Consider the following 16920-nt stretch of genomic DNA (forward strand, 5'->3'; position numbering starts at 1 on the left):
ATAAAAAACTTCACCGACCTTTGTTGGTACTCTATAGACTTTAGTTACTGTAGTTCAGAGGCCACACTTCCTGTCAACATTCTCTAGTAATAGTAGACACCTCCCAATACAGTAAAGTAACAGACATAGGTTGTCCTTTGGAGAGTGGGCACTGATAACCTGTGTAAACAGTTTTAGTGTAGATGGCTAGTGTAATAGTTTATGGGCAAATGGCCAGGGATGGAAAACAAGTCACCATGATGAGGTCTGGTTACACAGTGCAACAGCCCTTCTTTCTGTGATTTGAACATAGCACTACATGCATAGGTACTATATGTCACATGACCTCTAGACATGAAATGCTATGTAGTTTTCAGTACTAAATTGTTCAAAAAAGCCATTAGTACTATCTTTTTTTAAAGTATGTGCATGCCCACATGCAAGTGGTTTCCTAAACTTGCTAATGCCTATATGTACATGATACAGAATTACAGATCACATTACATGCAACATTACAAAACTACATAACAAACTTGAATACGCACATGTAATAAGCACTACTCTCAAAATCTGCTTACACAGTGGGTTTAGGTCTTTTTCTTGACATATGGCTTGCTATACAATTTGATTCTGTAACATGTCTATACCTACTAAGTGATGTACTGGAATTCTGATTCTTGGAAAAAATAAGTAGTTGCCTATATCTAAATAACAATAAAATAACTATCATATTATAGTATATGCTAAAAGTTGTACATACCAACAAAAAAACATACTTAACTGATGGAGTATATCAATCTTAAAGTGTGTTGCTTAGCTTAGCAGCTAACAAAGATGTTTCAAACCATAGAAATAATATGCTATTACACTAGACTAAAGCTGATAGCTAAAAGTACAGTCTTTTCAGTATACAGATACAATTAAGTATGAAAATTTCTTGTCTACTTATATAAGTTGGGTTTAGATAAGATCTGGCTCCATACCTTGTAATTCCTCACACTACCAAATGATGGTAACCTACAGAGCAAACAAACATTAATAACTCAGACAAGTGCAACCTAAGAAAATGTACAAACACATCAGCAGTACACTATATAACAACACTTTGAAACTGATAACAGAGTAAGCAACTACAAGCAGTGTTTATTCTAGGATTTCTCCTTTGGGGGGAATCAGAAATTCAGGGGGTAACCAGGTGAAAGTCTGTTATATAGTTGTCCAAGTTCACAACTATATAAAACAGTTGAAATAGTTGCCAATCTGGTTAGGCATTTAAGGCTCATGAGTGTTGATTTTTGTGAAGCCAGTGGTAGAGCTTGATGCATGAATGCACGGTAGTGATAACATAATGATATAGATGTCTTCCAAGAAATAATTTAAAACTTAGGGTGTTGAAATTAAACACTAGGGCATTTTCATGGTTATGGCAAAACAAGACTTTAATATCAGGCTTTCTGATATTATTATCTGGGGGGTAGTTGAGATGGCTGTGTATGTCATTTTGAAAGTAGAAATTTTACAAAATTATATACACTTTTGAGACGGAATTTAAGGACAATGTTGAGAGCTAAACATGCTTTTTTTCTATACTTGGGCTCTCAGATATCGAATAGCCATCACTACAATATATACTGAAAGCACGTTAAGGTTTGCGTTTGCAACTTTTACATATTAACCACTCTCAGATTGGATCTCAGAGCATTTTTGATAAGTTTAGCATGTCATTGCTAAACCTAAGTATAGTGTAGTAGTCACTCACAATTTTAGGGGGTGAGTCTGAGATTTTAGGGGGGGAAAGTCCCCCTAACAGCCCTAGAATAAACACTGACTACAAGTATAACACTTGCATGTACAAGAATTCATAATTATAATCATATCAAGACACACGATAGTGTGTCGTGCGGCCCAAGAAGCCGGCGCGCCACACCGTGAGTATATTGACAGGAAGAAAGAAAACGTCATTTTCACACATTTGTATCTCGGTGATACCTCATCCGATTGGAACCAAATTTTGCTGCAGAGTTGCCCGCCAGCTAGGGGAGTCTACATTCCAAATTTGAAGGAAATCACTCAAGCCATTTCCGAGATACGAGTGGCCAAAGTTTCGTTTGTTTTTTCTTCTTCGTCTTTTCGCACACTTGCAAAAATTGCTATAAAACGCAAACGCGTACTCCGATCGCCTTGAAATTTGGCACACAGAAGGGGAGTCCAAAGGTGATTCCTAGCATCACATTTGGTGCAAATCCGATGAATGATTCAGGAGTTATGACCGATTATTCGCGTAAAACAAGATCGATTTGTTGTCACGCCTACAGGGTAAACCGCTTCATGGAATGAGTTGAAAATTGCTATGTAGATGGAGTAACCATCGTAGGAGTGCCTTTTAGTGGTTTGAAAGGAATCGAGATAACGATCATGGAGATATGATACAAAACCCAACCTGTGTCACAATTACGCCTTAGATTTTTATGAATAAAAAAGTATTAGTATTTACGCCTACTAGGAAAACCGCTTAGAGCAATGAGCTGAATATCGGTGTATAGCTGGAAAAATCTTCATAGAAAGTCCTTGCAGTAGTATAGAAGAATTGGATTACAAACCACTGAGTTATGATTCGAAAGCCAACTCCGTGTAGCAAATGCGAGATCGAGATACTCTAATAGAACAGTCACCCTAATAGAGTATTCAGCTAATTTATTTACTCCATTATAGAATTCTATTACATTACAGGTTATTCTGTAGGGAGTTCAGCTGCAAACAGTTAATCTTATAGACAGTTCAGCAAGAAGCAAGTCACCCTATAGAGAGTTCAGCTACAAATATATCGCTGTAGTGATTCAGAACATTACAAGTCACACTGAAGAGAGTTCAGCTATAAACAAGTCATGCACCCTGTAGAGAGTTCGGCTACACTCTCTAGAGAATTCAACTGCAAACAAGTCACTGTGGAGAGAGTTCAGCTACAAAGAAACTACCCTGTAAAGAGTTCATCTATATAAACAAGTTACCCTATAGAGATCACCTGCAAACAAGTAACCCTGAAGAGAGTTCAGCTACAGACAAGTCACTTTATAGTTTATACAGTGTTCAGCTACAAGTAAGTCACTCTGTAGAGAATTCAGCTACAAGTAAGTCACTCTGTAGAGAATTCAGCTACCACCAAGTCACTCTGTAAAGAATTTTGCTACAAACAAGTCACCGTGTAGAGAGTTCAGCAACCAAAATACTACTCTGTAAAGAGTTCAGCTATACAAACAAGTTACTCTGTAGAGAGATCAGCTAGAAACTAGAGAGAGTTCAGCTAGAAGAAGTCACCCTGTAGAGAATACTCAGCTGCAAAGAAACCTTGTAGAGAGATCAACTACAAACAAATCACCCTGCAGAGCATTCAGCTATAAACAAATCACCCTGTAGAAAGTTCAGGTACAAACAAATCACCCTATATACAGTTCAGCTACAAAATAAATCACTCTATAGAGAGTTCAGCTACAAAGAAGCCATCCTGTAGAGAGTTCAGCTACAAATAAGTTATGCTACAGTGAGATCAGTTTGAAACAAGAGATTTCAGCTACAAACAAATTAACCTGTAGAGAGTTCAACTATGAACAGATCATCCCATAGGCGGATCTGAGGGGGGGCCAAGGGGTGCTGTGCCCCCCTGGCCTTTTTCTTGCCCCCCTTGGACCTACAGTACTATATTGATACCAGAAACTGGAATCATGCATTCACACTGTATTCAGAAGTATAAAAAGCCAATGAGCAAATAGAAGACAACAACTATAAATGTACTTTACAGTTACAGCTAAACTGTAGCTACACTGTAAAGAAAGTAAGGCAAATAAATTGGAATTTTTGTGCTAAAATCGAGATACTCTAATAGAACAGTCACTACTCTAATAGAACAGTCGCAATTTTAATGTCATCAATTTCATTTTCACAAAACATAACAAAACTAGCTACTCCTTATTTTGATTTAGTGTACACTTTGCCATCAAACAGGTTTGTCTCAGATAGGCTATCCAATCTTTGTATGCATTACAAAGCATACACTTTGTTAGCTAAGTGCTATCAAAAATGCTCTCAAATTCAAACCTAGGAGGTCTAATTTTAAAAATTTTTCTCCAATTAGCTAGTCTTAAAAACTGTATGCCCATTATTCAACCAGCTATATGCTGAATAAAGTTATTCAAATAAAAATATACAACTTGTGTACTAGAATTCCATTCTTATCCTCTTAGTGGAATAAATACTGTTGTGCACTAAAACTTCTTGCCCCCCTTTGGCCCCCCCTGACAATGTCTGTTAGATCCGCCTATGATAGATAGTTCAGCTAGATACAAGTCACCCTATAGAGAGATCAGCTAGAGGAAGTCACCTTGTAGAGAGATCAGCTAGAAAAAAAGTTGCCTTGTAGAAAGTTCAGTAACAAAGAAACCATCCTGTAGAGAGTTCAGCTACAAACAAATCACCCTGTAGAGAGTTCAGCTGCAAACAAATCACCCTGTAGAGAGTTCAGCTACAAACAAATCGACCTGTAGAGAGATCAGCTCGAGGAAGTCACCTTGTAGAGGGATCAGCTAGAAACAAGTCACCTTGTTGAGAGTTCAGGTACAAAGAAACCACCATGTAGACAGTTCAGCTGCAAACATATCGCCTGTAGAGAGTTGAAACAAATCACCCTGTAGAGAGATCAGCTATAGAAGAGGTCACCTTGTAAAGAGTTCAGTTATAAAGAAACCATCATGTAGAGAGTTCAGCTGCAAACAAATCACCCTGTAGAGAGTTCAGCTACAAAAAGATCACCCTGTAGAGAAATCAGCTAGAAGAGGTCACCTTGTAGAGAGTTCAGCTACAAAGAAACCATCATGTAGAGAGTTCAGCTGCAAACAAATCACCCTGTAGAGAGTTCAGCTACAAAAAGATCACCCTGTAGAGAGATTAGCTAGAAGAGATTACCTTGTAGAGAGTCCAGCTACAAAGAAACCATCATGTAGAGAGCTCAGCTGCAAACAAATCACTCTGTAGAGAGTTCAGCTACAAAGAAACCATCATGTAGAGAGTTCAGCTACAAAGAAACCACCATGTAGAGAGATTAGCTGCAAACAAATAACCTGTAGAAAGTTCAGCTAGAAACAAATCACCCTGTAGAGAGATCAGCTAGAAAAGGTCAACTTGTAGAGAGTTCAGCTACAAAGAAACCACCATGTAGAGAGTTCAGCCTCAAACAAATCACCGTGTAGAGAATTCAACTACAAACAAATCGCCCTGTAGAAGGATCAGCTAGAAGAGGTCACCTTGTAGAGAGTTCAGTTACAAAGAAACCATCATGTAGAGAGTTCAACTACAAAGAAATCACCTTATAGAGAGTTCAGCTAGAAGAAGTCACCTTGTAAAGAGTTCAGCTACAAAGAAACCACTATGTAGAGAGTTTAACTGCAACAAATCACCAGTAGAGAGTTCAGCTAGAAACACATCACACTGGAAAGAGATCAGCTAGAAGAGGTCATCTTGTAGTGAGTTCAGCTACAAAGAAACCACCACATAAAGAGGTCAGGTGCAAATAAATCACTTTTTGAGAGTTCAGCTACAAACAAATCCCCTTGTAGAGGGATCAGCTAGAAGAAGTCACCTTGTAGAGAGTTCAGCTACAAAGAAACCATCATATAGAGAGTTCAGCTACAAAGAAATCATCCTGTAGAGAGTTCAGCTAGAAGAAGTCACCTTGTAGAGAGTTCAGCTACAAAGAAACCATCATGTAAAGAGTTCAGCTGCAAACAAATCACCCTGTAGAGGGTTCAGCTAGAAGAAGTTACCTTGTAGATAGTTCAGCTACAAACAATTCACCCTGTAGAAAGATCAGCTAGAAGAAGTCACCTTGTAGAGTGTTCAGTTACAAAGAAACTGCCATGTAGAGAGTTCAGCCTCAAACAAATCACCCTGTAGAGAATTCAACTACAACAAATCACCCTGTAGAGGGTTCAGCTAGAAGAAGTTACCTTGTAGATAGTTCAGCTACAAATAATTCACCCTGTAGAAAGATCAGCTAGAAGAAGTCACCTTGTAGAGTGTTCAGTTACAAAGAAACTGCCATGTAGAGAGTTCAGCCTCAAACAAATTACCCTGTAGAGAATTCAACTACAACAAATCACCCTGTAGAGGGTTCAGCTAGAAGAAGTTACCTTGTAGAGAGTTCAGCTACAAAGAAACCATCATGTAGAGAGTTCAGCTACAAAGAAACCACCATGTAAAGAGTTTAGCTGCAAACAAATCACCTGTAGAGAGTTCAGCTAGAAACAAATCACCCTGCAGAGAGATCAGCTAGAAGAAGTCACCTTGTAGAGAGTTCAGCTACAAAGAAACCACCATGTAGAGAGTTTAGCTGCAAACAAATCACCTGTAGAGAGTTCATCTAGAAACAAATCACCCTGTAGAGAGATCAGCTAGAAGAGGTCACCTTATAGATAGTTCAGCTACATTTCAAGTCACCTAGTAGAGAGATCAGCTGCAAAATAATATCCTGTGGGGAATAATGGGCATGTAATAAATATATGTATATAATTTGTATAATTACTAATAAAATCAAAAATAATTGAAGTATTAGAAATCTTCTTTAAGTTCTTTTTTCCTGTGGTAAAGAAAAAAACACATGGGTTAAAAACCCCCCAAAGCCAGCCATTGGCCGGCTTTGCAGTATACAAATACAAAAAGAAGTGATATCTAATCAAAAACAGCCAAGCTGTAAAAAAAGGTGCAGCCCCCAAAAAGGCCATGGTGAAAAAAGATGTGAAATCCAAGGTGGCAGCCAAGAAATGGCTGTGATGGTAGGTTAATGGTAAAAATTTTAATAACGACAATTCAGGTGAATTTTGTGCCGCTTGTTCTTGGCACCAAATTCACCTGAATTGTCATTATTAAAATTTTTACCATTAACCTACCATCACAGCCATTTCTTGGCCGCCACCTTGGATTTCACATCTTTTTTCACCATGGCCTTTTTGGGGGCCGCACCTTTTTTTACAGCTTGGCTGTTTTTGATTAGATTATTCATATACAGTGTATGAATGATACTGACTAACAGTGACAGGAATACCCCTACACTACACACAAGCCATTTTTGAGTAAGGGAAACTTTTGTAGGTTACTGTATTTACTCAATTTGTGCTGCATCCTTGAAAAGTACTGTAGTGCAGTACTATTGTCTTATTTCTGTAAATAAATTTGCACCACACCCTCAAATAATACCCACTATACTTTATAAGGCTCTCATATCTATAGTATTCACCTCCATTTTGATTTGATTGAGGAATTGTCCTGGTAAACTTAAATGATTCATCTAGTATACAGCTGTCACATAATCGAAATTCTGGATATTAGACCATGTGACATGAGGTGTGACATGGTTTTGCTACATTGTTAACTTGGATGAAAGAAAGGTCTTGTATAGTAGTGACATGTTGTGATTGCTTATTAAACTATAATGTTATGGAATAGCTTGTAGTGGCTAGTTTTTATACTGAAGTGCATAATTTCATAGATACCGCACAATACAGCTAAGCTGCAAAAAAAAGATGCGGCCATCAAAAGCCTACATGCATGGGTAAAAAGTTATGAAATCAGTAGTGGCAGCCAAGAAATGGTTGCAGTGATATTAATTCCAATCAATTTTAATAATGTAGCTCTGGCCAAATATTATTAAAATTGATTGGTATTAAAATCACTGCAACCATTTCTTGGCTGCCATGTTCAATTTCACAACTTTTTCACCCAGGCTTTTGAAGGCCACACCCCTTTTTACAGCTTTTTTGTATGGATTTCACTTCTTTTTGCATTTTGAAAATACCTAAAGCCAGCCATAAAGTGTGACTATAACACTTGCTTGTTATTTCAGGAGTGCTGTTATAACACTCCCTGAATTTTAGAAAAAATATAGGTGTTGTGGTACCATCTCAATTTCAACAGTGTAGTTAAGTCAGGAAACCAAAAGCAAGCAAATGTACTGTCATATGCAAGAATGTTTACACATGCAGCTACTATGCATTTTAATTATTCTCGATATATACGCCATGTAGCAAGTGTGCTGGACACTGAATTTATTCAGTACAAAACTCTCTAACAAAGCAATCATCACAGGCTACTTCATTTGCTTTTTATATGCCAGATATTAGCAATACCGGGCTCATAGGACCAGGCCTCGATATTGAATGGGCCTGATCACAGAATTAATTGTGTAGCCTTTTAATTCCACACAAATATTCATCACCCAATCAAAAATTTATCAATTTTAATTTATTTATGCCACCCTGATTATTTCACCTCCTTCATAAATATTCCACCATGCTATCACAAAAAATTGAGCAATTCATTATAATTTCAGCATTTAGCTTCACCCACATCCACCTTCACCAAAACTTACACTGTATTATACCATAAAAATATACCACCGGTATATTTTGACACAAATACTACATCATAAAGGAAGCTGAGGTTTGCAGCATATGGACAATGTTTACTAAAATAATGTCATTGATGTTTAGTAAATGTTGTCAATGTTTATAGTAAAAAATTTGTTGTTGATGTTTAGTAAAATAATGTCGTAGATAGCTACTTAGTAGCTAAATGTCATCATTATTTTAGTAAATATTGATTATATTTATTTTAGAGTTACATTTCTGGGGTGCTGAGACAAATAGCACCCCATAGTATGGGGTCATAGCATACAGAGTGCAATTACAGTTTACGATAATACTATTGTAGGGATCGCCCCAAAATTTCTTCTCCTTTTTTTGGCCAAAACTTTTGTGCACCACCCAAAATTCCACCTTTGAAAATCACCCTAGAGACATCTTATGTGATGAAAATCACCTTTATGGAATAGTACTAGTCCTGGCTTCATGTCTGCCTGCCTGCCTGTTTGACTACAGTCGCAAAGCTAGAAGTGCATGGCCACCATTTTATGCTACAATATCAAGCTCACAGTGGGATGTGCTTTTTGGGATTCCGATGAGTGTAAGCCCTCTCTGTGCCTTGTCTTCTTTTATGTTCAATCAGGTTGCTTGTCTTCTTGTTTAGGTATCGTTGTATGTCATGTTCTGTTGTAAGTCTATTTGTGACTGGGCCTGCGAAAATAGGGCAAGTGGCCATGGGCACATAAAAACTGCTTACTTTTTCAAACTTGATGCATCATAACTTTGTATTCCACTATTGCTTAGCCATGAAAATTTTAGCACTTATTAACAACTTAGTTGGGTCAAAAATACAAGTCACAGAATAAAACTATTCTATTGCAGTACTGAGATATGAGATGTTATGTGACGGGATGTAGTTTGTGCCCACATAACCTATATTTGCAGACCCAGTCACATTTTATGGTTGTTGTTTTTGTACCTGTATGTATGTCTCTGTAAAAGGAGCCCATTTGCAGGTTTTTCCTTTTATGTAACCCTTGTCTTCTGACATAAAGAGATAATCTAGCTAATCTAGCAAGTGTATAATCCAACAATTTTTAAAAATGCTATATATGTGACCGCCACTGACCGGATTTATGAAAAGGGTCTTCCACAGGTACCTCTAGAACCCTGGAACCTCTAGAACCACTGGAACTCTGGAACCTTTAGAACCCCCGTAACCTTTAGAAGCCTGAAATTTCTAGAGCCTGGAACCTCTGGTACCCTGGAATCTCTAGAACCCTGGAACATCTAGAACCCTGGAACCTCTTGAACCCTGGAAAACCTTTAGAACCCTGGAACCTCTGAAACCTTTAGAACCCTGGAACCTTTAGAACCCTGAAACCTCTGAAACCTTTAGAACCCTGGAACCTTTAGAACCCTGAAACCTCTAGAACCCTGGTGTCGAATATTTGATTCAATAACACAACAAAAAATCACAATTAATAATCCAACAACACAATAAAGCTATATAGCCTAACTATGTACACTAGTAGGACCTAGCCAGCTATTAGAACCTATACAATAGTGATAAGCATACAAAATTCTACAACAACTATAAAAGGGTATACTTTTATATTTACAAAAATCATGTGACACACTAAATTACATCAGTCACATATGCCACACCTGGTACCTCTAGAACCCTAGAACCTCTGGAACTTTTAGAACCCTGGAACCTCTAGAACATAGGAACCTCTAGAACCCTGGAATTTCTGGAACCTTTAGAACTCTGGAACTTCTTGAACCCCGGAACCTCTTTAAAACCTTGGAACCTCTATAACCCTGGTACCTCTAGAATCCTGGAACCTCTGGAACCCTAGCTGGATCCTCTGGAACCTAGAACCTCTAGAACCCTGGAACTTTTAGAACTCCAGAACCTCTAGAAACCTGGAATCTTTGCATGGAATTCTGGAACCTCTTTAGAATCTTGGAACCTCTAGAACCCTAGCTGGAACCTCTGGAGCCTGCAGAACCCTAGAACCTCTGGAACCTTTAGAACTCTGGAACTTCTAGAACCCCAGGAACCTTTAGAACCATGGAACCTCTGAACCCTGGAACCAGTGGAACGCTACTACATAATACATTTATAATGACATTTTGTAGGCAGTTTAGCAACATAGAATATTAATTTGTTGTATTAGGGTGACTGCTCTATTAGGGTATATTGATCTTCATTCCAGTTGATTGCAGGTATCTAAGCATTTGTATAGTCAGTTGTTTGGTGTAATATACAACCAGTATAATTGTATAATGACAGCTATGGATAATTTTAGTGGGCTACGCCTCTCCATATTGCTGTTCGACAGGGACTACAGCCCCCCTTATCCACCATTGCTGGTCTTCCAAACACATCCAATTTACCAAATTTGATAATGCATAACTTCATGTTAGAAAATCTCATTGACTTAAAAAATTGCTCTGTACTGAGCACCAACATACCTTAATGGATGAAAACAATTTCAGGCTTGTATGTGTCTTGCAGAGTAAGTTATGGTCTTCCAAGTTCATAGAATTGGATGCATGTTGAAGACCCATTTTTGCAAATCTAGTCACATATTATGTGGTTTGCAAAATATTACATTATCTCACTGTGTGTTTACTGCTAAGCATACTTTGCACATTGCAAACTATCACTTCTGAATCATTTTGTACAGTTGTACACTACAAAAAACTAACTTGTTATAATACAATAAATGCTGGGGATATAATGACTAATAATGTATGTAGAAGTTATGGACCTAAAGATACAAAACATGCGTATATGCATGAAGAAAAAAAATCATAGTCCAAAGCATTGCAAACTGTTATTGCTGAGTCGGTTGTACACTACAAAAAAACTACTTCCTTATAATGCAATAAAATGCTGGGGATAGTGACTAATACTAAAGATACAAAATACAGTGTGTGTATGCATGAAAGGGACATTCATAATCTTAAAGGTCGCTCTGATCAGCAGCACTCTCCAAAGTCTCCTGAGCTTGCCCAATAAAAGAATAAATGTTCTCCTTTACTTCAGCACCATCCATGTTGTTCGCTCCAAAATCATACATCGGATTTCTGAATGCTGGTAGTTCTATTGTGTGCTTGTCAGCAGAAACGTTCTTGTGAACTGTAGCATCCTGCTGTACCATTTCCACTGAAACACCAGTAATTCTGAAAGATACAATGTCACATTACCAAACCATTATACTACATAGGGCTTACGGATTAGGATTTTTCTTTCTTTTCTTTAACTTGAAATAAACTGCTATAGCAGTAGCAACAACACTCACTACAGCAAAGATGACCAGTAGCACAATCAACACAGCACTGATGCTGCTGTTATCACTGCTTCCATCCTCAGATTCTTCAGTCCCCAATTTAACTAAATAGTGAGTTAAATTTTATCACTGCTGCTCAACTGTATTAAGTTTACAATATTTTCCTTATTTAATACAAAATTTAATGCATACAAGTATAAGAAAAAATTAGGAATTTAAAATTAGAGTATATAGTACTGCAATAAAAAGCACTGAAACAAGCTGGATCAGAGTAGTATGTAATGTCCAAATACTGTAAAACAATAAGAAGTGAATATCCCTCTGTGCATTTTGAGTGTAGCACAGTAGGGATTTCACTTCATTATGTACTACTCTGATCCAGCTTGTTTTAGTACTTTTTATTGCAGCATTATACACTATCCCTACTCTAATTTAAAATTCCTAATTTTTTCTTATAGCTACTTGTTTTTGCAAGCTCATGACCACTAAATAGCCTGCTTTTCACAAAACCAGTCACAATAATTATATAGAGTTAATCACAGCACTATATACTAGACTATGACTCATACAATAGCAATTGATTAGTGGGCATGGCTCTACATAATCCTGCAGGCAATAATGGACGTGGATTCATGCATACCTACAGACTGATAAATGGGCATAGCTACCATATACCTACAGACAGTAATTTACATAAGTGGGCATGGTCCACGAAAGAAGCGGGGCTACACTATGACCTGTGTAATTAAGTTAACACATCATCCAATCTGGGTCAGGCTTGGATAATCTGTACAGCGGGACCTGGATGACCCAACTCGGTTTTAACGCTTAACACTACAAGCAATTTTCCTAATCCTACAAGCACTTTTCCTAATGTTAGGTGGGTGCCATATATTTCAACTGATCCTATACTATCAGCAGTATAGAACCTTGACTGATGGCCATGGTAAAGAAGGATAAAAGGTAAGGCAATAGCACAAGCATTGCATGTTTATCAATATACAAAAGGTTTATTCTTCACTGAATTAGAAATGTTTCTGTGAAAGAATTAGTAGTCAGGTATTCGCTACGCTTGACTAAAGGTGTCAGGTAGGTAGGCCATGTCAAAACATGCTATTGGGATTTGTCTAATGAAGCCATAAAAACAAAAAATTCACAACACTGAATTTCACCCTTAGTTCTTAGGAATTATACATCAAAACAACCTAAAACATAATTTATATCCTTTTAACAGCCTTTAGCTTGGCTGAACTGGTCAATTAAAAAACCTCATCAACAGCCATTTTCCCTTTCCCGATACAAAAGAAATGTATTTTACAAAATAATATAAAATGCAAAAGTATAAGCATTAGTACTTATAATCTCTACAGCACAATAATTATACACCAAAAGAAAGCCCTTGAATTGCTCTTCAAAATGCCACCCGAACTTTTGTTTTAATTTTTACCACAGTAACATTTATTCACTGTTGATTACGACATAATTTGCTCTCCATACAAACCTCCATTGAAGAATTTAGTTACTCAGATGGACAAACCCCAAAAGTACAACTTGATACCCTCAACCAAATTAGCCAAACTTGCTATCATATGATGTGTTGGAGCTGAGTGTTTAAATGGTTATTTTATAAAGATGCATTACGAAAAGTGTTAAAAACAGGGTTATTTAGTGTATTAGTATGTACTTCAATTTCACCATACAAGACTCCCTCCTGCCTTTACCCTTTGCACACTCTATTATATACTACGCTAATTGCCTGTTATCAAGGAGTACGATGAACTGATCCCATCTCCGTAAACCATAGTATGTGGAAGTTTTGGCACCGTGTTTAAAAAGCAGTGTTATTATGCACGTAATCCCACAGCCATATATGGAAAATTTGAAAAATGTTTTGATATGATTAGAAAATTCCCATATTTTTTTAATTCTGTAGTAACTTGACAGAAACATTTCGGGTTGATTTGAAGACACTCTTGGGCTTGATTTTACCCAACCAATACTGTCATATTGTCATGAGGAAAAATCAAGGCAGGGTTTTGGGTTATATTACATCACGGTCCACACCCACACATTCGCTGTCTCTACTATGATAAATAAATGAATGAAAAAGGCACAGTTATTAGTAGTATAGAAAATAAATAAATAAATAAAAATGTATGTCTACATTATATTCTTACATATTAAAGTTCTAAGTATAGCAAGGCCTATCATAAACTCTATTGAATTAAGGTACTCATTGTAGTGCAGTTGCTGTATATGTATACACAAAGCAACTATTATAATTTTCATGGTAAAAATTAAATATTTTTGTATGATTTATGCGAATGACTGTTCTATTAGAGTATCTCAATCTTTTGCAAAAATTCCATGTAAGAAATTTTTGCTTTTACAATGAAAAAACAGCATTATGCATGTAGTATAGTTGGTTCATGTTCACCTGAGCCCATGGCAAAATCACTCGTATCAAACAAATGAACATATGTTTGCTCCCAATGATTTTTGTACTGGAACTAATTAAATTTTTATTTTTTATTAAATGTTATCCTAATACGGGCCTGTGAGAAGGCTAAAGCCTGTGAATACAGGGAGTCAGAAACATGTAACTGAAACATTTTTCATAAACATGTTTACGTGTCTGAATTGCTCATACTAAATGTATGTGTTCTGGATATTTTTAAAACCTCATAACTCACTTGTTCTTGTCTGTATCATAGTGTGTTTTTGATAAACAGTTCTGGCATTAAAAGGGTAAGATTTTCACAGTGTTACTTAATGTTTGGGCAGCTGGCTTACATGACAAGAACTATTAAAATGAAATGAAAGCACAGGTGAATGCGAACCAACTAGTATAATAATATGAACTGTATTATGTGATGCACAATACGAACTTGGTTCAGGAGGAGGTATATCTCCTGCAGATGTCTTCACTGCCACATAAACATTGTATATCACTTTAGGATCAAGACCTCCTATAACTACACTAGTTTCATTAGTGGTCACCCTTATTACTCCATCATTAGACTGTCTAGTAACACGACTATCAGTAGTAGATGGTTCAAGTGTTATGGTGTAGACAGGAAATCCTCTGGCTTCAAATAAATTGAGAGGATCCCAAGAGACACTAGCTGATGTACCACTTCTTTCAATCTTAACATTTTTTGGTGAATGCTTTGGAGTTTCCTCATTGCTGAAGAACACATGACTGTAGGCTTCCATTCCTTTTCCAGCGCTGGTGAAGGCCACCACTACTACTTCATAAGGAGTGCCAGATTCTGTATAAAAGTAGATTTGCAATATAAAGTACACATCCAAAATGAAGCATTTCCAAGCTGTTAATATTGGAGTATTAGAGATATTATCATACAGACACTACTCAAATGCGAATTCTATGTTTCAGCATTTAGCATGTGACACAATGGAACCACCTACTATAGATATAAATACTCAAATCTTATGGTCAAGTCAAATTACTCAAAGTGTAGTTAGTTATAGTCATGCGAATTAGTAAACTCTCCCATAATTTTATTTGTCATTTTGAAAATATCTAATAATTACAACCACGTGCACCTGGGTGTTGGATTTACACAACTACAGTATAATATACTGTTCACTCCACAATAAGCATATATATCACCATGACACATTATGTCATGGTGATATATATGCTTATTGTGGAGTGACATCAGTATAGTAGTCTGAAATAAGCAGCTAGTCATAAACTGTGATAAATTGCCACTAATAAAACAGCTTTTTACTGCACTGCAGCTAATGACTGGTGCACAACAGAATGATGCAGTTTCCCAGATTTAAACATATCATATTTCGTACTCACGAATAAAGTGTTGACAATCTTTAGTGCATAGGACTTGTACTTACTGAGTTAAAGGATTGTACTTATTCTACCATGTCAATGATCATTGACTGCCATAAGAGTTCATTGTAACCATAGCTGCTACTCACAATCTTTATGGCAGCAACAAGATTTACACAGATATTCAATTTGCTATGACATCAACTTATTGTGATTTAGTTATATATTTTATGTAAATTAGGGAAGCACACTGGTAGCTCATTGCATACATTGTCACCAGGACATATCCTCGATTGTTAAAGAGACTTTGTTTGTAAAAAAGCCACCAGATCCCCATTTCAGAGCAACTTATCATTATTCTTTAAGCCTTACCTAACCCTTGGATGATAAAACTGTTTTCATCATTGCTGATTCTCTCACTCAAACTATTATCAGTATCATTATACACTGAATAAATCACTTCATATTGTGTAATAATTCCATTGGGTTGAGCAGGAGATATCCAAATAACAATAACACTAGTAGTGGATATACTGGCGACTCTAATGATTTCTACTATTCCTGGAACTGTATGCAAAGAAATATAAAAATGATAAGGTAGTTAACTAGCTGTACACTGACCTGCTTCACTAGTCCTACTAGATATTACATTGCTAAAATCACTTGTTCCTCCTCCATTAGTAGCAGTGATAGTGACATTGACCATTTGGTAAGGATTTAGTCCAGTAATGATGTAACGTTGAATCTGGTATATGCATACAAAGGAGAAATACCTATTGTAACCATAATAGACTGAACTCACCTCTTGTCCATCAAAAGGAATAGTTTTAACTATCACTGGATTGTTGTCTACAGAATAAATGATAGCATATGTAGACAAAATTCCACTGAATTCTGAAGGTTTACTCCACTCTACAGTAACTGATGTGGAATTGATAGCAGCAACAGCAATAAGTACTGGAGGAGAGGGAGCTGTTGGATGATTTAAACATTAACAAATAAGATGAGTGTGATACATCAGTGTTGTACCTTCTTGATCTGTTGTCACTATGACAGGATCACTCTTTGGTCCATCAGATACAGTAACAGCATGTACTGTACAAGTGTAAGTGGTGTATGGAGTTAGTCCAACAAGTACTGCTTCTGTTGTATCACCAATAGTATTGACCTTGAGAATGTAATGTTAAACTTTACTTACTGCTAAATATAATATGAGTTGCACAATATCAGAATATAAAGTATATAATGCACAACAAACTGCATCCCATCCTTACCCTGAAACTATTCCCCTTGTCATCATCACATGTGACCACATACCACCTGATCACTCCATTAGCTTGATCAACTACACTATCCCACTGAAACATGATACTTGTTGATGTTATGTCTGTAGTCCTGAAGTTTCCAGGAGCTACACCAGGAG

General features: G+C 36.8%; 1 protein-coding gene across 1 annotated transcript in view; it reads right to left on the reverse strand.

Annotated features, from left to right (window-relative positions):
• Positions 1-11026: 11026 nt before the first annotated feature.
• LOC136265576 (titin-like) overlaps positions 11027-16920 on the reverse strand; it is a 46302-nt gene continuing 40408 nt past the window's right edge. The window contains exons 27-34 of the mRNA XM_066060482.1: positions 16772-16920; positions 16527-16665; positions 16300-16469; positions 16119-16242; positions 15870-16064; positions 14575-14958; positions 11631-11790; positions 11027-11579 (exon numbers count right to left, since the gene is read on the reverse strand). Of these exons, the coding sequence (XP_065916554.1) occupies positions 11360-11579; positions 11631-11790; positions 14575-14958; positions 15870-16064; positions 16119-16242; positions 16300-16469; positions 16527-16665; positions 16772-16920 (1541 nt within the window). The 3' untranslated portion in view covers positions 11027-11359. The remainder of the gene's footprint in view (positions 11580-11630; positions 11791-14574; positions 14959-15869; positions 16065-16118; positions 16243-16299; positions 16470-16526; positions 16666-16771) is intronic.

Source organism: Dysidea avara, chromosome 1, assembly GCF_963678975.1.
Source record: "Dysidea avara chromosome 1, odDysAvar1.4, whole genome shotgun sequence".
Taxonomy (NCBI): domain Eukaryota; kingdom Metazoa; phylum Porifera; class Demospongiae; order Dictyoceratida; family Dysideidae; genus Dysidea; species Dysidea avara.